We start from the raw sequence: 22,627 nt of genomic DNA on the forward strand, positions 1-22,627 counted from the left end.
GGTTGAGAGCCCACTGGCCCATGTGGGAATCGAACCGGCAGCCTTCGGAGTTAGGAGCACGGAGCTCTAACCGCCTGCGCCACCCGGCAGGCCCTGTTTTTTGTTTTTTAATTGCTATTGCTGCTATTCCTTTGCCAAGGGAAGGTTTTGGGGGTATGTGTGTGCAAATGGATCTTTTAAAAAAGGGAACAATAGCACTAATAAAAGTTAACATTTATCAAGCACTTACTATGTCTAGGCACTGTGCTAAGCACTGGACATCCAATATCTCATTTAATCCTCAAAACTTTCAAGATGTAGGTTCTATTATTATATTATGTAGATGAGAAAACCAAGGCTTCCAGAGGTCAAACTTCTATACCTATGTCAAAAAGCCAGGAAATGGTGGAGTTAAACTCTAGCTGATACCAGAGTCCACACTTTTAACCAGTATGCTAAATTTGAACTGACTTCAAAATGAGAGATTCGGGGCGGCCGGATGGCTCAGTTGGTTAGAGCGTGAGCTCTGAATAACAGGATTGCCGGTTCAATTCTCACATGGGATGGTGGGCTGCGACCCCTGCAACTACTAAGATTGAAAATGGCGACTGGACTTGGAGCTGAGCTGCGCCCTCCACAACTAGATTGAAGGACAACAACTTAGAGCTGATAGGCCCTGGAAAAATACAGTTCCCCAATATTCCCCAATTAAAAAAAAATTTTTTTTAAAGAGATTAGCTTCCTTTTTTCCTGATAAAATTAAAAACACAAATGCTCATTTAAAAAATTCAAATAATACATTAATGATGAGGAAAAGAAAATCATTTACAATTCAATTTTGTTTATATCCTTTCAGATGTCTTTACAGGTAATCATGTGGTTTTTTTAATGGAATCATAAAATCATTAATTTTCTGTATATTTTAGCAACTCACACACACATATTTTTTAATGCCTGTATAATAATCCATTGTTATATACGCCAAAATCATTTCACTATTTAAGAATCGGGTTAACATACAGATTGCAATTCAGTAAGTGTGAGGTGGTGCCTGAGATTGCATAGTTCTAACAAGTTCCCAGGTGACGCTGATGCTGCCTGGATAGCAAGTCTTACTGCCTTAGAGTTGAATGGGACCTTAGAGGTACTCTTGCTCAGCCTCCTAGGTTGAAACAGAGAGGAAACTACTAGCCATCAGTGGCTATCAACCATGCCCCTTTATTCTGCTGGGTAAATCACTGCTACACATAGATAAATCTAATGGTACTGTCCTCAGTTCTCTTTTTCCTCCCAATACACTCGACACCATTAAGACTTGAAACTCTATTTTCCTTAGGTTCTCATAAGCAAATACTTTTCTTCTCTCCTCAAACCCTCACTTTCAGATGATGACTTTGGGTCCTAATTTTGGAAAGTCTTCCTGATTTACAATCACTGTCCATTAACTAAACTGCTTCACTTGAAACAGAAATGAAAGAAAATCCTGGCAGCCTTCCAAACCCTAGTTCTAGTATCATCCCAAGGCCCAGAAATATCCCTGCCCTCAAGTTCCATATGACAACCTTGCATCCTTATAATAAACTTGCCCTTTTCTGGTTAGGTCAGCCAAAGGTGGGTATTATTACTTGACGACGTAATAGCATATATATAGAACGGAGGCAGATTAGTCAGTTCTTAAGAAATGGCTGACGAACAAGTTAAACGCAAGTATCACAGTCCGGTTAGGAGTCGCCTTTTCGACTTCCCAGCTATAGTCTCATCTCTAGTCCTTCCCTGCCCTCTCCCCAGCATCCCCCACATCACATCCTAGAACAGAGGTTATTAAGCTGAGGCCAATGGTTCTATCAAGAAACCTTAATTATCCCTCCACCTCTTAGAGCACTAGTGAGGTACAGAATCCAGAGGCATCAGCAGCTAGGACATCTAAAGTGAGCTCAAACATCTTTAGCCTATCACCTGTTCCTCCCTACATAGAGGTCTGGAAAGAGCTATCAAAATGGAAACAATCTTAAGTTGCTTCTTACAGATTTCTGCTGTAACAAATATATGGACAGGTAAGTTTAAAGCTCTCCTGTTTGCTCCTTCTGCAGAACAGTAGCCTGAGAAACCCTACATAATGCATTTTTTAAGGAAAGCCTGAAATATGACAGTACAGGTTTACAATTCAGGAAAGGAGAGGGTGGCCATTTTTAAAAATGGGATTACAGTTTTTTTCAAATTATGTTCTTTAGAAACCTATGGTGGTTATTCAGAAGCTCCCCAGTTAACTCAAGTTTATTTTTAAAAGTCAATTCTGAAATATCTAGGGACCATAGAGTTCAAGAAGGCCAAAGAAGTAGGGCTTTAGGTCAACCAACCAGAAGAAGCCTCCATACGAAAGGTGTGAGGAGCGGAGTCCCAAAGAAACCGGAGTTGGGGGAGGTTCCACCCAGAGCATTTGGAAAGCTAGGAGCCTCTCCTTGGGAATTAGGCAGAGATCAATTATTGCTGATTCCCACCTGCCCTCCCAGCCTTGGGGTGGGCCGTGGTAGCAAGCAGGAGCGGAGGTTTCAGGAGGAGGGCCTACTTTTAACAGTGTATTCTGCTTTGATCCCGTTTACTTATTAAGCTTCTAGGTAAAATTTCATTTGGAAAGAAACAGTTCTCTGCTTTAAAAAAAAGTTTACAAAACACTGAGATAAATATGGTGCAGTCAGATAGGACCACATCTATAGACTAAAAATAGCAAGTAAATTGACAAGGATTGAGGTACATCATTTGGAGTTGCCTTGCAATAGTTCTGAAAACAGAAAAATCTTCCTCAAGTGCTTTGTTTTACCTGAATGTTTTAAACCACTATATTATGTAGGGAAGCAATAGGGACCCAGTTACTGGCCAATCCCTTTGCAAAGCAAAGGGCAGAGCAAGAAAAGAATAATGTGGGAATGGGAGGTATAGCAGGGGCATAGTGGCCCAGAGGGAGGGTCAAAGCCTATGTTGGGTGAGGAGGAAATTTGCAAAGAAGAGTGACCTAGCGTGGGGAGGAGCAGGGTGACAAGGGCATCCACACACTGAGCAGTCCAGAACGGGGGGGGGGGGGGGGGGGGGGGTCAGTGCCCAAGAATGGAGAAGCAGGGCCTGAGGACGTGCAATAGTAACGCAATGTTAATTTTCTGATTTTAGTACTTATATTGTGCTTACACAGAAGAATGCCCCTAAAGTATTCAGGGGTGATAGGGCATCAGGTCAGTAACTTAACTCTCAAAAATGATCCATTAAAAAATGTTATTTGTACTGCACATCCATAATTTTGTGATTGTTTCAAAGTTTTTTTTAAAAAATAGTGCATGCTATTGGAAAAATAAATAACCACATCCTGTCCTCCTCCCTCTTCTCAAGCAATGAGAAGTTCATAGAACAATATTAAATTGGTAAGATACTTTATGGCCCCTTTAGAACTTCATTTCATGTGCACCTTACGGATCTGGCCAAGATTTTTGTTGTTGTTTTTAAGTTTGTTTGGATTTAATTTGTTGTTGTTACTCAACAGTACTAATTGGCTAGAACCATGAGAGTTAAAAGGGATTTTAATTCATCTTTAACCTACCGTGTTTCCCCGAAAATAAGATCTAGCTGGACAAGCAGTTCTAATGCGTCTTTTGGAGCAAAAATTAATGTAAGATCTGGTCTTATGGTAAAATAAGTAAAATAAGACCGGGTCTGACATTATTTTCCTCCAAAAGACGCATTAGAGCTGCTTGTCCGGCTATGTTTTATTTTTGGGGAAACACGGCATACATATAAATTGAGAAGAGATAAGTTGGTAAGTGAAAATACTGGGATAAGACAGAATAATGATGATAGAACCTGCATTCTCAACCACTATTCCACACTGCCTCAAAAAGAATTCACAGTCCAGATCTAAACTTTGCAGAGTACAGCTGTAACACTAACTAGGTCCTAACATTAGAGATTCCAATGAGAAGGAATCAAAAGGACATCATTTATGGATGAGGCTGCAATGAGCCGGGTTCATTCATTCAAACATGTACCCAAGGACCATTTCTTAGTTGGTTTTGTGTTGAGCCGGGTTCATTCATTCAAACATGTACCCAAGGACCATTTCTTAGTTGGTTCCCAGTGCCTGGTATACAGTAGGTACCCCAAGTTGTCTTGAATGAGTGAACAGAGCCTTACTATGTGCCAAACCAAGGTAAAGAAAGAAGGAAGACAGAAAGCATTCTGGTCTAAAGAATGATGGAGGAGGAACTGAGCTCCACACAATATGCTGGATCTGTCAGAAGATGGGAAACTTTCAAATGCCACACTAGTGGCCCACGCTTCCCCCGTGCCACCCAATTTCTGGAGTGACTATCTTAGACACATGCTACTTTCTTTTTGAACTGCAGTCATGGATCTGTTGAGAAAATGGCCAAATGCAGTAAAGAGAAAAACTAGTAAGAAACAAAGAAAAACACAAAAAATGGACTCATAAAATATGAAAGCTAAATGAATTATTGAGATCATTTGGCCCTTTATTCCTATTTAACTGAAAGTGAACTAACAGGGAGCAAGGGACTTGACGAAGGCTACTCACAATTAGCCAGGCTGGCACTAGACCCCAAGACCAGTACTTACTCTTCTACCCCATCCTATTCTTTCAGTCAATAACCCTGAAGGTCCCTTCCAAGTCCTCTAATAATAATGGCCAATATTTGAGTACTTCCCATAGGCCATGTATTAACCTAAGAGCTTTATTTGTCTTAACTAATTTAATTCCCGTTTTGACCACCCTGTGAGAGAGGCAATTATTATTGCCATTTTACAGATGAAGAAACTAAGACACAAGAGAGGCTAAGTAACTTACTCATAATTACAAAACTATGAATGATGCAGATGAGATTCAAATCCTATTTACAAACATTTTTTTCTTCCCTTTCTAGATTATGAAATCTTCTCAGCATGCCTTTGTCTTGCACAGCAACATATCCTTCAAATCTCCAGTGCTCAGCACAGTGTAAAGCACACAGAAATTTATAACTGTTTACTGAAATACTGAAGCACTGAATCTTACCCTATTTTACATTGTTAGTTAATTCATCCATTCAGCACATTTACTGACAGTTATATGTCAGGCCCCATGCTAATAAGCACTTCATAAACCTACTTTCAATCCTAAAAACAACTCCACAAAGTAGGGTGTCCCTGAATTACAGGGATGAAGTAACTTGTCCAAAACTCACAGCTAGAAGAGACAAATTTTAGGCCATTCCAAGGGCTATATACACGTGCCTATAAACCATCCTTTTCAACACAGTCCCTGTACTCAGAGACTTCCTGATCTGGTAGGAATAATGGTGACCAATTACAACGCAGTATGATCAGTGCTAAAATAGCGGCTAAGTTCCAAATACTAACAAGAAAGAGAAGAAGGGCCTGGGGTGAAGCAGGGACGTTTACAAGGTGTCAACTGAGCAGTCCTTGAAGAATAAATGGGAGTCCTCTTAGCAGAGACTATTGTTATTTGACCTCATTAGAGCCCTCATCTAGTGACTCTATTTTCTTCCAATCTATCAGTCCTCCTTTTTCTTCACTTTCCTCCCTATCCAGCTTAGATTCCACACTCCATCATTCAAATAATACTGTGACATTCCTTTAACTGTCTTTACAGTTTGCCTACATGGCAAAACACACTGGTGGAGTAGAATTGCAAACATCAGAATCCATTTTAGCTAGGTTAAGGAGAAAGGGATTTACTGCCAGGTATTACGTGGCTTACAAATTTACTGGAAGGGCTACAGGAGCAGGCTCTGGTAGAACTTCCAGAAACAACTCCTAATCCCCCAAATAACAGTCTTTGCCACAATCAAGAAAGTCATGGCTATCATTGCAGAATGTCACTAAACCAGAAAGCTGTTGGCTAGAGAAACTCACTGTCTCTGCTATATTTGCCAGCAAAACTGGATGCCACTCTCCTCTCCATATTTAACTCGTTTTCACATGCAATTCTCATTTTTGGTGCAAAGGAGTCCAGATCATTTCTAGAGTCCCCGACTTTTCAGCAAGAGAAGGCACATTAGAGATGGGAATGTGTGTTACGCAAACCAAATCCACAGTCCCTGCCATACTTGGATATGGTTTTTTCCATGCCTGCATGAGATAGCCCTTAATTCTGGGCCCTTAATTCTGAAAGACAATCCCTGATTTCTCTGGTAAATTCATTCTCTCACATTCTACAATGATTTCCAAATCTGCAGTCTTCTCAAATGCCTGACCTCATCCTACTCGAAGTATGTAATTCCCTCTTCCTTTACTGAGAAAAGCTATTTTTACCAATGAGAAAAGAACTCATTTTACCAATACCAAACATACAAATAACCTGTATCTATTGCCTATATTTCCTTCTTTCTTTCTGTTAAATGGAGAAACGATTTCTCTTCCTAAGGCTGCTCCTGCTAACTGTACTTGGGATCCCATCCATTCCTGTATTCTCGGAACACTACCAGTGAACCAATTTCTCTCTTGTGTACTCAGTTTCTCCATCACTCTCTCAATTCAATCCTTGGTGACCCCTCATCTTCTTCCGCTTCCATATCCTCTCCTCTCCTTTATAATCACATGTATGAAAAATACTCTCTAGATTCACTGCCTCCACATCCTTGCCTGAATCTTTGCCTCATATCTGCCTTCTGGCCCCATCACACCAACAGAATAACTCTTCCTAAGGATACCACGAGCTCCGTGATGATAAAGCCAACATAGTTTTTTCAATTCTCATGTTATTTCAATTTTAGGAGTTTCTGACACAGCCCATTTCTTTGCTTCTGAGACAGCATCCATCTCTGATCCTCCTCCTTAGTTCTTCCTTCTCTCTCTCGTAGGTTCACGCTTCTGTTCTTGTCCCTTAAATGTTAGAACGACTCAAGGTTCCCGCTTGAGTGATCTTACCCACACCTGTGGCTCCATTATCACCTATAGGCAAATTACTCCCAAATGTATATTTCCAACAAAAGTCTCTCTTCTGAGTTCCGGAGCCGTATTTCAAACTGCCTCCAGGATGTCGTGACCAAACTCTCCCTTCCCCTGCCAAAACAATAACAACACACAAAACCATCCAGGGGAAGGAGCCAGAAACCCAGAAGTTACATCCGAGTCCTCCTTCTCTCCCCGAGTCAGTCGGTCCCCAAGCTCTCCTGATTTTACCCCTTACGTATCTCTAGAACGTGTCCAACGCTGTGCAGTTCCCGCGCGTCACTCCGCACGGCCAACAACTGTCCCCTAAGGGGTCTGCCTGCATCTCCCCTGCACCTGTTCCCACTACCGAGCCCCTCCCCCACCCCACCGCCCACTCTCCATCCAAAACAGCAAACCCCTCCGTGGTTTCCCATGCGTTTTATAGCAAAAGCCACAAAGTCCTGGGAGGCCTGACCTCCACCTGTGTCCAGCGTCACCCTGTACCACACCCCCCTTCGTTCTCTTTGGGTTGGGCACAGCGGCCTCGATGCTTGTTGGTCATTTTCTCTGCATTTGTCACGGGGCCTCCGCACGTGCTGTTCTGCGTGGAACAGTCTACCCTCCTCTCCTCCCCTGGTGAATGAGGATTGTCCCTTCAGGTGTCAATTCGGGCATCGTGATCATTTCGGGCACGCGTCGCGCCCTCCGATCCCGCGCGCACCTCTCCGGGGTCGCGGATCCTCGTGTGACGTGTTCTCCCCGTCGGCCTCAAACCCCTGAGGTCAGGGACCCCGCGCGCTTCACCCTGTGTGCTCAACGCTGTGCGCCGTGATTATCAGCGGGGCGCTTAAGGCGAGGGCCTCGTTCACCGGTATGAGTCGAAATTTCTCAACAAGACCGGGCTCTGGAGAGGCAGGCGTCCGACATTCCCTTCATCAGACCCTAGCAAAACGCCGCAGCATGGGTGGCAGAAGCCAGGCGGCCTCCTCAGTCACACAGGACCCTCGTGGAGGCTGCGCACAGGCCTCTTCTCCCCGGGAGCGCCTGGCCCAGGGCCGGACAGAGGAGGCGCTTGATGAAGTCGGCCGTCGAGGGCCTCAGGCCGCCGCAGAGACCCCGCAGCTCGGCTCCAGGCTAGAAAGGGAACCGACCCAGAGGCTACAAATCGGAGATGGGATCTCTGAGCCTGCCTCTCCCCCTAGCAATCAAACCTTCACTTGAGAAATGCCAGGTTCAGACCACACACCCCTGGCACCGCCTCCAGACGCCGCAGCTACCCACCTCAGACACCCCTCACACTTACCCAGCGTCCGCTCCAGGTCTCCCGACCGCAGCATTGCGCGAAACGCCAAAACCCAGTCAGCGCGCTTCCACCCACAAGTCACAGCGCGCCCAGGCGGGACTCCAGCTCCATTCGCCAATCCTGGAATCGGAATCCCATGACATCAGAAAGAACTGACCAATAACAGGAGACCATCCAGGGGGGGCGGTGCAGAGGGGAATACTGGAAGCCAATTGGCTTCTCCAAGCCGGAAGTTCTAAGGGAAAGACTAAGTCGGAACCAATCGTGCGATGCCTGAGCTCGTCGGCGCGGTCCGCGGCGGCGCTGGGGAGAGCGGCTGCCGCCATGATAGAACAACAGAAGCGCAAGGGCCCAGAGTTGCCGCTGGTTCCAGTCAAGCGGCAGCGGCATGAGTTGCTATTGGGAGCAGCGGGGTCGGGCCCCGGAACGGGTCAGCAGCAGGCGGCGCCCGGAGCTTTGCTGCAAGCGGTGAGTGAAGTAGCAGGCGGCCTTCGGCCCTCAGCTCCTCTTCCTCTCTCCTTTCTCCAGCATCGGGATCGGGTGATCCCGCACCTGCCCTCTCCTCCGCACTGCGGGGCGGAACGAGAGTCTCTCCCTGGAGTTAAAGCAGAAAAACTGTAAAAGCGGCGGACACCCTGTGAGTGCGCCACACGTGACACTGTTTTCAGTGTCTCGACCGTCCTGTGCGGTGGCGTTAGAATTCAAGTTCCGGATCTTGAGCTCAAGAGCGGGACTGGGGTTTTTGCCTCCTAAGTCTTCCCGAGATTCTGCGTCGAGTAAACAAGCATTCGTAAAAGTCTGTAGAGTGGATGGGTGAATGAAATAGTGAATGGATGAGTGAAGGACGGACGTGAATGCGACCGGCTCGCTTTGGAACTTCGGGCAAGTTGCTTTTCCCTGTATTTCTCTGCACTATTACCAGCCTAACAACAGTCCACATTCATTGAGACCTTGTACTAAGTGCTTTTTCAATGAAAACTCCATTACTCTTGGCCTCAGAGGGAGGAACTGTCATCCCATTTGTAGATAGAAAAACAGACTATCGAGTAAAAGATTTTTTAAATTCAACACCCATGCTCTTAACTACTACGTTTCTTGGGAGATAGAGGTAGTGTCACCCCTCGGCTGTGCTACTAGACTCGGGTAAAGAAATAAGTATCTTCTCTCTCAACGCTCCAAATAGTGGGTCAGCAAAGTTCTGCTGGCGTCCTCAGAATATACCCAGAATTGCTGCCACTTCTACCACCCGCATCACTGGCTCCTGATCTAAGCTGTTATTATCTCACCCGGCCTTACAGCAGTAGGATCCTCCCTTGTGTTCCTGTTTTCTGCTCCTGTATGGTCAATCTTTTCTCAATCCAGCAGCCGGAGGAATCCTTCTAAATGTCACATTACGTTACCCTCTGCCGAAAACTTCTGGTGGCTTTCCACTTCGCGTAGTGTAAAACCAAAATCTTTAAAATCTGTTGCCCCCTTTGCCTTTTTGATCTACCAATTTCCCATTGCTCACCCTTGCTCCAATCACACTGGCCTCTATGTTCCTGCCTCAAAACCATTGCAGTTGCTGTTCTCTCTACTGGAATGCTCTTCTTCCAGATGTCCGCATGGTTTACACACTTAGCTCCTCCAAATCTTCGTTCAGATATCGCTTTTTTAGTGAGGGCTTTACTGACTGACCCTATTTTAAATTGCAGCAGCCCGCACTCACTAACCCATATTGCTGCCTGTTGTTTTTGTTCATAACATATACCACCACCTATATGTTTTACTTGTTTTCTCTCTCTCTCCCTCCTTCTCTTTCTGTTTCCCTAACGAGAACATAAACTCGATTGTTTATTTTGATCAATACTGTTTTCCCAGTGTCTGGAATAGTGCTTGGCATATTGTATTTTTTTAATAAAGAGTCAGCTGGAAACTACGGACGATTTGGGGGGTTTTGATAATGTAGTTGTTTATCTGACAAGTAAAAATACCCGCCCAGGTGTCAGTGTATTGCCCAAGCTTAGCCTTAGTGTTAACACCATAATCAAAAGGGCTTTCTACAATAAGCTGTACCCTGCAGGATGTTGGGAAGCCCAGTTCAATCGTTCAGTCACTAAATGAGCTAGAACTTGGGAAAACAGTGTTGAATGACACAGGCAGGATCCCCGCATTCACAGAGCTTTTCTAGTGGGGAAAAGGAAAATATGTAAACAAATACAGAAGGAGGGTAATTTCAGGTAATGGTAAGTGTTGTGTTAGTGGAACACAGAGGAGAGGTGGGGTACTGATGGAGTTTGAGTGATCAAGGAAAGACTCTGAACAGGAAACATTTGAAAGGCGCCAAATGCAGGAAGCTCTCGGGGAAGAGGACTCCTGTCAGGGGCAACAACGAGTGTAAAGATCCTGAGGCAGAAATGAGTTTAACATGAATAAGCAATTAAAACTTGGCTATGGGACAGGAGCAAAGTGAGGGAGGAGGAAAGTTAATGTTAACAGGCAGACACTGGAAAACTTCAGCAGGAGAATATCATATTGGAGGCATAAGTTACATGAGAAGAGTTATAGTTCTCTAAATCAGAAGAAATCCACTCAATTGTTTCCCTTGTCTTCCCTCAACTCCCCCTCCCCAATCCCCAATTTTGCAGCCTCCTTTGCCTTGATGCAGTGACTACCCTGTATGTCTCTTTTTCCTTAGGGGCCTCCAAGATGTTCTTCCCTTCAAGCCCCAATCATGCTTCTCTCAGGACATGAAGGGGAAGTATACTGCTGCAAGTTTCACCCCAATGGATCCACCTTAGCGTCTGCAGGATTTGACCGACTCATATGTAAGACATAGTTTTTGAATCTTGAATAATCGCTGTCTGCCAAATAGTGGTTATTTTTTAAAACCTTTGGTGCCACAGAAGGTGTCAGTCTAAGTTGGTCACATAAGCCTGTAGCTAGCACACTAAAATAGGGTTGTAAAAATGCTGACTGAGTTTGGTTGTAGAACTCAGGGTCTGTGTGGTAAATACAGAAGTTGTTATTAGTTGGGAAGTGAGTTGCTCTCCTTTGAGAATATCTTCCTCGTGGAGGCAAATCTTGAGCTGACTTAGGAAGATAAGAGATCTAGGCTTAACTGGCTAATGGGAGTATTGAGGAGAGAGATAACTTCCTCTCCCCAAAGGTTAGAGACTGTCTTCTTGACCCACTCAGAATCTTAGCATATGGGAAGGAAGGAGAAAATCCTAAAGTGGCAACTCAACTTGGATAATCTACCTGTACATCATTAGGATCTGCTGCCAGGTTCTTAGCTACTAGTAAGGAATGCCCATATGTGAGAAACAAGTAGAAAAATCACTTTGGGAGAGTAGTGAGAAAGAAGGTATCAGAAGCATCTGACACTGTCTTTTGGCTTGTTGTTTATAATTCTGTATCTCAGGGTGGATGACAACTGTCTCTTTTAATTTAGGTGTCCTACTTTAGGTGTTCACTGTCTCTTTTGGTTTAGGTGTTCTAGTTCTGTGGTCCTTAAAACTTACTGTTGGCCAAGCATCTGGAAGCCGTAGGCATCTTTGCAGAACATCCTTGAATTATTGATGTGCTTCATTTTATTAAACAAACTAGAAATAGTTTTATCAGCAAAAAAATAACTACTATATATATATCTTGATACGTATAGAGGTGCTCCTTAATAATTCTTCTTAAACTTTACTCCTTGCTAGAGCAAGCTCCCTGAGGATAGGAACCATGTCTATTCATTTACCTCATTTAACCCCAGCACCTGGCATGTTATACTTACTACATATGGATTGAGTAAATGTATTATAAAGTCTTTGCTATGTGATCTTCAAGTCATTTGCAGCTTCCTAGATTTTCCATAATGCCACCATTTTTCAGTCTGCTTATATTTGTAGGAGACAAGTGATGTTGCCAACTTTTTAAATATTATAGGAAAAAACTTAAGATTTTAAAAAATATCCATTAACATCCATTAACTTTTTTACCTTATAAAATGTGAAAATATTGCATTGTTTTTATTACTGTGTCAGGAAAATTGGTTCAGCTGGTAGAACCAATGGTGTTCCAAGGGAGTAGCATTTCAGAACTGTTGTTTTAATAAATTCATAAGTACTCTTTCTGTGGCCAGTAATGAATTTCCTTTGGCCTACTATTGCTTATAGAACCCCTTTCTCCCTGACAGTGTTGTGGAATGTCTATGGTGACTGTGATAACTATGCCACATTGAAGGGACACAGTGGCGCAGTGATGGAACTGCATTATAACACAGACGGCAGGTGAGTATTCTCCACAGTGGAATGACAGTTGCTTCTTATATTAATTGTTGGCCTCCTTTCACATTTCGTCCTTGAGTTTTCTCTCTCAGGAGACCATAATGTCAAAAACTGCTATGTTTGGGCAATTACTTAATTATCACTGTCACCCCAAATAAGGTTTTTATTGTTTCATGTATACATTTATAAGTACATCATCTCTATCATCTCACATATCAACATCCCAGACAAATTTGTTTTCTTTCTTAAGATATAAAACAAAATAATTTTTATATGTAGAAATTAGCCATGTTTATTGTAAAAGTAATACTATTTTGAGAAATTCATACAAAAGAAAACTGAAAATATAGCCCATATTCCTACCACTCCAAAGATAATCACTGTTAATATTATCATACATTTTTCTCAAGCCTTCTTCCTACTCAAAACTTTGGTTTTTACTTATATGTTAGAGCTATGTGTATGATCTTATCTGCTGTTTTTTTCCCTGAACGTTATTCACATAGCACATCTGTTGATCATAACATACTATGTATCATAGACATTTTATTGTTTTGCATAATTTTAGAATAACTAGATAATACAGAAATGAGTTTATACAAAGGTAATCTCGTTAGGTATTAATATTTCAGTAAACATTCATTGTTTTATACCTATGACCTCTAAAATCTTAGGGTTCCCTAAATCAACTGGTACATAGCCTTGTATACACTTTTCTTAGTAATATTTGAATTAAAAATTCTTATAAAATAATTATAACTTGGGAATTATCCTCAGAGGCAAAATAAAAACTTTGATTTTTACAGAAAGGGTTGGAATTGGTTAGCCACTGGGTTAGGAATTGCCACAGTCTGTCTCTCCTGCAGCAAAGAGTGATTTAACATTTCCAAGTGGAAGGATGTCTTATGTATAAAGTATTGTCTATCACAGAGGAGGGAAAGATGGAAAAACTGCTGTATTAGATATATAATCTATCACGGAGACTGGCAGAAAGGAAATTTTTTTTACATTTCCCAGAGTAGACCTTGTAACTAGGTCTAAAGCACCCGTGGGATTTTGGTAGGTAAGGTGAGGCAGGCATTCCAACGTCATGTGCCAAACTGTCAGCACGACATGTCATGATCTTGAAGAGGTTGGCACATTTTGGCAAATAGGAAAGATAGATTGCTCTTGTTTATATTCTCTCATTTCTTTTTTTGTTCTTCCTCTTTCTAGTATGCTTTTCTCAGCATCCACAGATAAAACTGTGGCAGTATGGGATAGTGAAACAGGTGAGAGAGTTAAAAGGCTGAAGGGACATACTTCCTTTGTGAATTCCTGTTACCCGGCCAGGAGGGGGCCCCAGCTTGTCTGCACTGGCAGTGATGATGGTACAGTTAAGGTGGGTGTTGTCTGTCTCTGTGTTGAAGTTTTTGAGGTGACATAATGTGAACTTTATCTTGCCTTCCCCTTTGTGCTGTACCCTCCTCGCCACAACTTTTGTTAGCAGTCATTTCCCAAAACAGACACTTAAAGTATCCCACAGAAGAATGTTAGAACCAGATCAAACCATTGTGACTTAGAATTAAATGGACCGCCTGAATTGGATTCTTGGCTCAGCTTTTTACTTAATTGTGTGGTCTTGGGCAGTTCACTTTTCTGGTCCTCAGTTTCTTAGTCTTTACAATAGTGACAGTAACGTACATGTCTTAAAAGTCTGTCGTGGCGCTGCAGTGGTGGTTCTGGTGGCTGCGGGGCAGTTGACTGCTTCTCTTTCATCTGTTGCTGTCCTGCCGAGGATTCACTCCTCCTCAGCGGCAGAGAGCCTGAGTCTCTCCCGTGCGGGGGGCTCAGGGGGGGGTCTTAGCCGGTGGGGGTGACCGTCTGTTCGTCTGTCCATCCGGGTTGGCCTCAAGAGAGCTCCCTGGTCTGTCCCCGGATCCCTGCTGTTCGATTCTGAATGTTGGAAAATACCACGTGGCGGTGAGACGCTGGGGCTTGGCTAGGACAGACCTGGGATCTCATCTTGGCAGGGCCTCTGGCCCTCTGGGTTCCCTCAGTGGAGACGTTTACTCTCTCTGAACCTCTCTGGTAAAAGGTTGGTAATCTGGGGCCGCGGGAGGGTTCATATTCACGCAGTTTTTAGCAGTTAGTGAAAGGGAGTTACCACCTTTATACAGAGGTAAAGGAAACAGACCTCAGTGTGGTGTTTGACTACCTCCTGGCCAGCGACAGCGGCCTGGGAGGGTCTTAAACTGCTGCCCATATGCAAGAGGCAGAACACTCCCGGAGAGAGGTGAAAGGAAGGGCTTAGATTGTGAAAGAGACGGGCCTGCGGAATTAAAATGCTGATTTTCCACCTGGAAAAACAAAAAAGTCTGTTGTGAAACTAGTATATAAAAAGGTCAGTACGTGGTTTAGTAGCAGGATGAGATCTTAAAGGTTACTTAGTCCAATGATTTCCCACCTGTGCACATTAGAATCACCTGAAGAACCTGTTAAAAAAAACAACAAACCTAGATTCTGGTTTAATAGGTTGATTTTTTTTTTTTAATTAAGACTTTATTTTTAGAGCAGTTTTACGTTCACAGTAAAACTGAGGGGAAGGTACGGAGCTTTCCCATATACCCACTTCGCACATGTGCACAGCCTTTCTCATTATCAACATCCCACCAGAGTGGTACGTTTGTTACAATTGATGAACCTATATTGACACATAATCACCCAAAGTCCATGGTTTTCATTGGGGTTCACTTCTGGTATTGTCCATTCAGTGGGTTTGGACTAGTGACATGGGTTTGTATAGTGACATATATTCATCACTATGGTTTCACATAGTATTTTCATCGCCCTGAAAAATCCTCTGTGCTCTGCCTATTCAGACCTCCCAACCCCTGGCAACCACTGATCTTATCACTATCTCCGTAATTTTGCCTTTTCCAGAATGACATATAATTAGAATTCATATAGTATGTAACTGTTTCAGATAGGCTTCTTTCAGTTAGTAATATGCACTTAAGATTCCTCTGTGTGTTTTCATGGCTTGATAGCTCATTTCTTTTTAGTGCTGAATAATATTCCATTGGCTGGATGGACCACGGTTTATCTGTTCACCTACTAAAGGACATCTTGGTGGCTTCCAACAGTTGGCAGTTATGAATAAAGCTGCTTACATTCATGTGCAAGTGTTTGTGTGGACCTAAGTTTTCAGTTCTTGTGGGTAAATATTAAGGCGCTCATGGTAGGAATGGAATGTATGCTAAGAATATGTTTAGTTTGTAAGATACTGCCAAACTGTCTTCCATGGATGTATTTGTCTATTCTTTCACCAATACCATAGTCTTGATTACTGGAGCTTTATAGTAAGTCTAGGAGTCAGGTACTGTCAGTCCTCCAGCTTTATTGTTCTCTTTTAATATTGTGTTGGCAATTTGGGGTCTTTTCTCTCTGCATATAAACTTTAGAATTACTTGGTTGCTGTACCATTTTTCATTTCCACTAGCAATGAGTGAGAGTCCTTGTTCCACATCCTCATACGTCAGCTTTTGGTGTTTTCAGTGTTTCACATATTGGCCTTTCTAATAGGTGTGTAGTGGTATCTCATTGTTCGTTTAATTTGCATTTCCCTGATGCCATAGGATGAGGAGCATCTTTTCATGTGCTTATTTGTCATCTGTATATCTTTGGTGAGGTGTCTGTTAAGGTCTTTAGCTCAGTTTTTAATTGGGTTGTTTGTTTTCTTACTGTTGAGTTTTAAGACTTCGTCGTATATTTTGGGAAGTAGTCCTTTATCAGATGTGTCTTTTGCAAATATTTTCTCCCAGTCTGTGGCTTATCTTCTCCTTCTCTGATGTTGTCTTTCACAGAGCAGAAGTTTTTAGTTTTAATTGCCCCGTCCAGCGCAAACAGGAGGGCTAGGCCTGAGGGGGAAGGGTGGGAGATTAAGAAAAACAGAGACAGGAAAGTTGGGATCAAGAGGTCCACTGTCCATGGATGGCAGAGCAGTGGCGCAGCTTTTATTTTTCACACGGTTTATATACTATCTAGAACAATTGTCTATTTAAGCAAGTATTAGTAGAACTTCTGTTATGTGTATTTGCAAGCTTGTATGTCTGCGGCTGTGATTGTGCTATCTTGTTCTTTCTGGGGGAGGATGCTGAGACGAGGTCTCCCTTGGAATGACCTTGTAGGCAGCAAGGACCTTGTCAGCTTACATCCTGCTCTCCACATTAATGAAGTCCAGGTTCTCAATTTTTTTCTTTTGTTGATTGTGCATTTGGTGTTACCTTTTCCCCGAAAATAAGACCTAGCCAGACCATCAGCTCTAATGCGTCTTTTGGAACAAAAATTAATATAAGACCCAATCTTATTTTAATGTAAGACCGGGTGTAATATAATATAACATAATGTAATGTAATATAATATAATTAATATAATATAATATAATATAATATAATACTGGGTCTTATATAAGACTGGGTCTTATGTTAATTTTTGCTCCAAAAGACGCATTAGAACTGATGGTCCGGCTAGGTCTTATTTTCGGGAAACACGGTATATCTAAAAAGTCATCGCCATACCCACGGTTATCTAGCTTTTCTTGTATGTTACCTTCTAGACGTTTCATATTTTACATTTAGGTCTATGGTCCACTTTGAGTCAATTTTTGTGAAAGGCTTAATGTTTGTGCCAAGATTAATTTTTTTGCATGTGGATGTCCAGTTGTTCCAGCACCATTTGTTGAAGGAACGATCTTTGCTCCATTGTGTTGCCTTTGCTCCTTTGTCAAAGATCACTTGGCTATATGGTATCTATTGCTGGGCTCTCTATTCTATTCTATTGATGTATTTGGCTATTCTTTCACCAATACCACACTGTCTTGATTACTGTAGCTTTATAGTAAGTCTAGAATTCAGATAATGTCAGCCCTCCCAACTTTGTTGTTCTCCTTCAATATCATCTTGACAATTTGGGATCTTTTCTCTCTACATATAAACTTTAAAATCAATTGGTTGATTTCCACAAAATAACTTGCTGGGATTTTAGTTTGGATTGCGTTGAATCTATATGTAGATCAAATTGGGAAGAACTAACATCTTGACAATATTGAGTCTTTCCATCCAGGAATTTGGAGTATCTCTCCATTTATTCAGTTGATTTCATTCATCAGAGTTTTGAAGATTTTCCCATATAGCTCTTGTACATACTTTGTTAAATGTATACCTAAATATTTCTCCTTTTTTGGATGCTAATGTAAATGGTATTTTGTTTTTAAGAATCAGAGTTTTACAATTGTCACCCCAATAAATTAAAAAAAAAAAAAGAATCAGAGTTTTAGATGTGTTCTTCAAATGATTTGATGTAGCAGATCTGACATTGTGGGAGCCATTGATCTCGTCCAGCATCTTCATTTTACAAATAAGGAAAATGAGGCCTAGAAATAGTAGCTTATTTCAAGGGCACAGGAGGACACACTTCTTTGTAGTACTACCCATTTTATTTCTTTGGCACTAATTTTGGACTCTGGGTGGTATTTTAATGATTAAACAGGGAGGGACTGCAAAGGAGTACATCTGAACAACCACACTAAACTTGTGATTGTTGCTTTTTTAAATGAATTTGCTTTTCTTTTTCATAATTAAAGGTGGTGACACTGACATTGAATTATTTGCTTTGAAATATTTTTCTACTAAATTTTATAATAAACTCAATCACTTGGGACCCCTTGATGCTTGGCTAGGAGGAGAGTCTGTGTCTTAGGAATAGTTCCAAAAGCCAGAGCTCTTAACCTAGGTGTAGTATAGTTGGAGAGTCTTTTTTTTAAAACTATTACTATTACTATTTTAACTTTTATGTATTTTAAGTGTGTTTTTCCAGGACCCACCAGCTCCAAGTCAAGTAGTTGTTTCAGTCTAGTTGTGCAGGGCGCAGCTCACAGTGGCCCATGTGGGAATCGAACCAGCAACCTTGTTGTTAAGAGTACCTCTCTCTAACCAACTGAGCTAACCGGCCGCCCCTAGTTGGAGAGTCTTAACAGTAGCTGATTTGATAATTGGCATTTCAAAAGGCAGTTAGAGATGAGAGTATCGTAATGAATTTTTTGAGAGCCCGCTATAACATACACTTAGGAACTTACTCTTGTTTTATTTCTGCCTTTCCTTCTTGTGCCTTTTCTCTCACTTTCTTTCATTTTGTCTTTTCTTTATCTGTGTCCTTGTGTTTCTGTCTCTCCTTAGTCTTTTCTACGATCCTCCATTGTGATATATGTCTGTCTTTTTTATCTTTTCAGTTTCTTACTTCTCTTCACCCTTAATTAAACACAATTTCAAGTAATTACTTTAACTTTATTGTTCAAGGTAATATTTAAGAGTGAGGTCAGCAACTCAAATGATTTAGGCAAAAATGTTATTTTTTCCACATTTTTTGGTAAGTTTATGAATATTTCAAAATAAAATAATTTTTCAAAAAATGATGATTGCCTGAACTAAAATTCTAAAATATTTGAATCAAACTTTACCATAGTTTTTAGTATAAAAGCAAAGATTGATGTGACCTGAGTAGAGAATATCTGTTAAGACAAAGATTGTTTTAAGTCTGGTAAGATATGTGGGAACCAGGTTATCAAGGCCTTGAATTCCAAATTAAGAGGTTTGGACTTGATTCTGTAGCCAAAGGTGTTGACGGGCAGGGGTTGGCTGTTGGGTCTCTGGAAGGGGAGTGAAGCACTCTTTTTGGGGCCATTTATCAGAGTAACAACCTAAGCGTTTTTAGTTCATGTTTTCATGAATGAAGTGAAACTGCTTTTCATCCCAGATCATGAAAATTGGAAGAGGCATCTCAGAGATGATTCAGACTCTATTTGTTTATCACAGGGTTAAATTTAAACCCATGGCCTTTACTAAGATTCCCTGGCTGATTCCTTTCTTTTTTGATCTCCCTTTAAAACTTGGAACCCTGAAGACTTTCTCATCTGAATGAAATGACCCATACTCCTAAAATATTTCTTCGTAGTTCATCTTCTCAAGCCTCACAGTCATTTACTGAAACATCTGCAGGCCCTCTCTATTATCCACACTTTAAAACTGGAGTCCATGTTATAAATTTACTTTTTTTAAAAATAGAACCAAATTGTTTAGAGTATGGGGTGCTAGAGTTGTTGTAACTACTCATCATCTTCCCCACCTATTACTGATAAGTCAAGCAGCCATTAAGAATAAATGTTTAATTTTTTAAAACCAGCATACGTTACTTTAGTAATTATAAGAAATGACCCTACATTTTGATACTTCTAAATTAATATAGCATTAATAGAATCAGACACTACCAAATTCTAGTCCTTTTGTTGTTGACTCACTAGGTATTCTTCAAGGCAGTTTATTCTTCGAGCTTTAGTTTCCTCATCTATAAAAGCTGGGGTTAAACTAGATAGTCTTAAGCACAATAACTTTTAAACATTTTTTATCACAATCCGCTTTAAGAAATACATTTTATATTCTAACCCAATATATTTCTTTTTGGTTCATCTTCTCAATAATGTCTGCTGAATGAACTAACGCTTTCTCTGTGACGTTCTCTGATATCTTCTATCATTTTTTAAAAATTGAGGCAAAATTCACATAACATAAAATGTTTTCATCAGCCCCAAAAAGAAACCCTACACCAGGTAAGCAAGCAGTCACTACTTTCCTTACCTTCCAGTCTCTGACAACCACTTATCTGCTTTCTGTCTCTGAATTGGCCTATTCTGGACATTTCATATAATTAGAATCATGTAATATGTGCCTTTTGTGTCCTCCAGTTTCTTTCACTTAGCATGTTTTCAAGGTTCATCCATGTTGTAGCATGTATCAATACTTCATTCCTTTTTTTTTTAGTTTTTATTCGGGAATATTGGGGAGCAGTCTGTTTCTCCAGGGCCCATCAGCTCCAAGTCGTTGTCCTTCAATCTAGTTGTGGAGGGCACAGCTCAGCTCCAACTTCAGTCGCCATTTTCGATCTTAGTTGCAGGGGGCTCAGCCCATCATCCCATGCGGGAATTGAACTGGCAACCTTGTTGTTGAGAGCTCACTCTCTGACTGCGCCATCCGGCTGCCCCTGTGGAAGTTCAGTGGCAGCTCATTGTCTTTAGTCTAGTTGTGGAGGGCGCAGCTCACTGGCCCATGTGGGAATCAAACTGGCAACCCTGTTGTTCAGAGCTTGCACTCTAACAAACTGAGCCATCCAATCGCCCCAATACTGCATTTCTTTTTATGACTAAATAATATACCACTTTTTATTTGTCCATTCACCAGTTGGTGGATATTGGGTTGTTTCCACTTTTTAAAAAAAGATTATGAATAATGTTGCTGCATTCATATACAAGTTTTGGTTTGAACAGGTTTTCATTTCTCTTGGATATATATCTAGAAATGGAATTTCTGGCTCATATAGTAATTCTATGTTTAACTTTTTGAGAAACGTCCAAACTTTTCCAAAGCAGCCACATCATTTTACATTCCCACCAGCACGTTCCAATTTCTTCACATCCTCGCCAATACGTGTTATTTTCTGTGTGGTGGTGACGATGATGAGTACCATCCTAGTGAGTGTGAAGTAGTATCTAATTATTTTGATTTGCATTTCCCAAATGATTTATCATGTCAAGCATCTTTTCATGTGTTTATTGGCCATTGTTCTACTGAAGAGAATAGTAGTTTATTCAAGTCCTTTGCCCACTTACTAATTGGACTCTTTGTAGTTCTGTTGTTGAGTAATAAGAGTTTTTTGTTGTTTGTTTGTTTGTTTAAGGAGGGCACAGCTCACAGCGGCCCATACAGGTATTGAACCAGCAACCTTGACGTTATCAGCACCACACTCTAACCAACTGAGCTAACCAACCACCCCAGTTACAAGAGTTCTTTATTCTGGATACTAGACATTATCAGAGATATGGTTTGCAAATATTTTCTCCCATTGTTGGTTTTCGTCTCATTTTTTTGATAACCTTTGATGTACAATAGTTTTTTATTTTTATGAAGTCTAATTTATCTAGTTTTTCTTTTATACTTTTGGTGTCATCTAATAATTCATTGCCAAATCTGCAGTCATGAAGATTTACCCCTATGTTTTCTACTAAGAATTTTAGTTTTAGCTTTTAAATTTAGGTCTTTGATCCATGTCAAGTTAAATTTTGCTTATGGTGTGAGGTAAGGGTCTAGCTTCATTGTTTTGCTTGTGGTTATCCAGTTGGTCCAGCACCATTTGTTGAAGACTATTAATTTTTTTCTTTTCTTTTGTTTTAATGAGCTGTACTCTTTGCTTCTGTTCATGCCTCAAAATTTTTTGTTGAAAACCGGACGTTTAAATATTAAAATGTGGCAACTCTGGAAATTAGATTCTTGCCAAGGTTTGTTGTTGTTGCTTGTTATAGCTATTGTTTGTTTTCTGACATAATTTTATAGTCACGTGTAGCCACTTGAGTCTGTTTCATTTGCTGAGTGGTTTGCTAATGGTTTAGCAAAGATTTCCTTAATCATAGTTGGGGGGCTCTCTCAGTCTTTGCGTATTGGCTGTGTGTGTGTTGGCCATTGCCTTCACTTCTGGGCCAGGCAGTTGACTGCTCTGCATTAGCTTTTACTCTCTCATTTCCTGCTTGTGCGGAGACTGAAGGTCTGTCTGTAAGAGGGAAGAGTGTAGGGCCTTCTCAGGTCTTTTCTGAGCATGTGCCCAGCCTTGGGCATGTGAGTGACCTTTAGAGTCCCAGAAATATCAGAGCTTTTCACAGCACTTGTTCTCCAAATTGTCTCATTCCCCACCTGTCCTCCAAAGCTGTTTGGTTTGTCTTTTGTTTATCCCAACTGTTACCCCTTGCCCCAGCCAACAGAGACTAATGCATTGCCTGTAAGTGTTTTAGACAAATGCTTCTACCCTGGGAGAGCTTCAAGTTAGGCAAAATAAAGGCACAACCTTTGAGCTTATCCTTCAGGGAGCCACCAGACAGGTAAAAACAACCGCAATTCTTTAAAAACCAGGAGTAAGGTCCAGTCTGCTCCTTCTGGTACTAGGAACCTATGCTGGGAAAGTGGGCTGTTGTCTTCAAAGGTATTGCTGAATTAGGGGATGGAGCCAGGGTAAGTTAAACACTACAAAACTCTTCCTAAGACACAAGTGGTTTTTTTCCTTATTAAATGTTTTCCTG

General features: G+C 41.4%; 2 protein-coding genes across 3 annotated transcripts in view; one reads left to right on the top strand and one right to left on the bottom strand.

Annotated features, from left to right (window-relative positions):
* ZCCHC17 (zinc finger CCHC-type containing 17) overlaps nt 1-8,306 on the bottom strand; it is a 43,577-nt gene extending 35,271 nt beyond the window's left edge. Inside the window, exon 1 of one of the 2 annotated variants that reach the window (XM_081057210.1) lies at nt 8,216-8,306. The gene's annotated coding sequence lies outside the window, so the exon portion shown is untranslated. Of the gene's footprint in view, nt 1-6,906; nt 7,037-8,215 lie in introns of those variants that run through there. The other variant, XM_081057211.1, reaches the window with a different exon arrangement.
* Nucleotides 8,307-8,438: 132 nt separating this feature from the next.
* Nucleotides 8,439-22,627, top strand: part of SNRNP40 (small nuclear ribonucleoprotein U5 subunit 40) — a 30,282-nt gene continuing 16,093 nt past the window's right edge. Inside the window, exons 1-4 of the mRNA XM_081056887.1 lie at nt 8,439-8,683; nt 10,893-11,022; nt 12,381-12,474; nt 13,687-13,852. Of these exons, the coding sequence (XP_080913013.1) occupies nt 8,540-8,683; nt 10,893-11,022; nt 12,381-12,474; nt 13,687-13,852 (534 nt within the window). The 5' untranslated portion in view covers nt 8,439-8,539. The remainder of the gene's footprint in view (nt 8,684-10,892; nt 11,023-12,380; nt 12,475-13,686; nt 13,853-22,627) is intronic.

This window comes from Rhinolophus hipposideros (assembly GCF_964194185.1).
Source record: "Rhinolophus hipposideros genome assembly, chromosome: 8".
NCBI lineage: Eukaryota > Metazoa > Chordata > Mammalia > Chiroptera > Rhinolophidae > Rhinolophus > Rhinolophus hipposideros.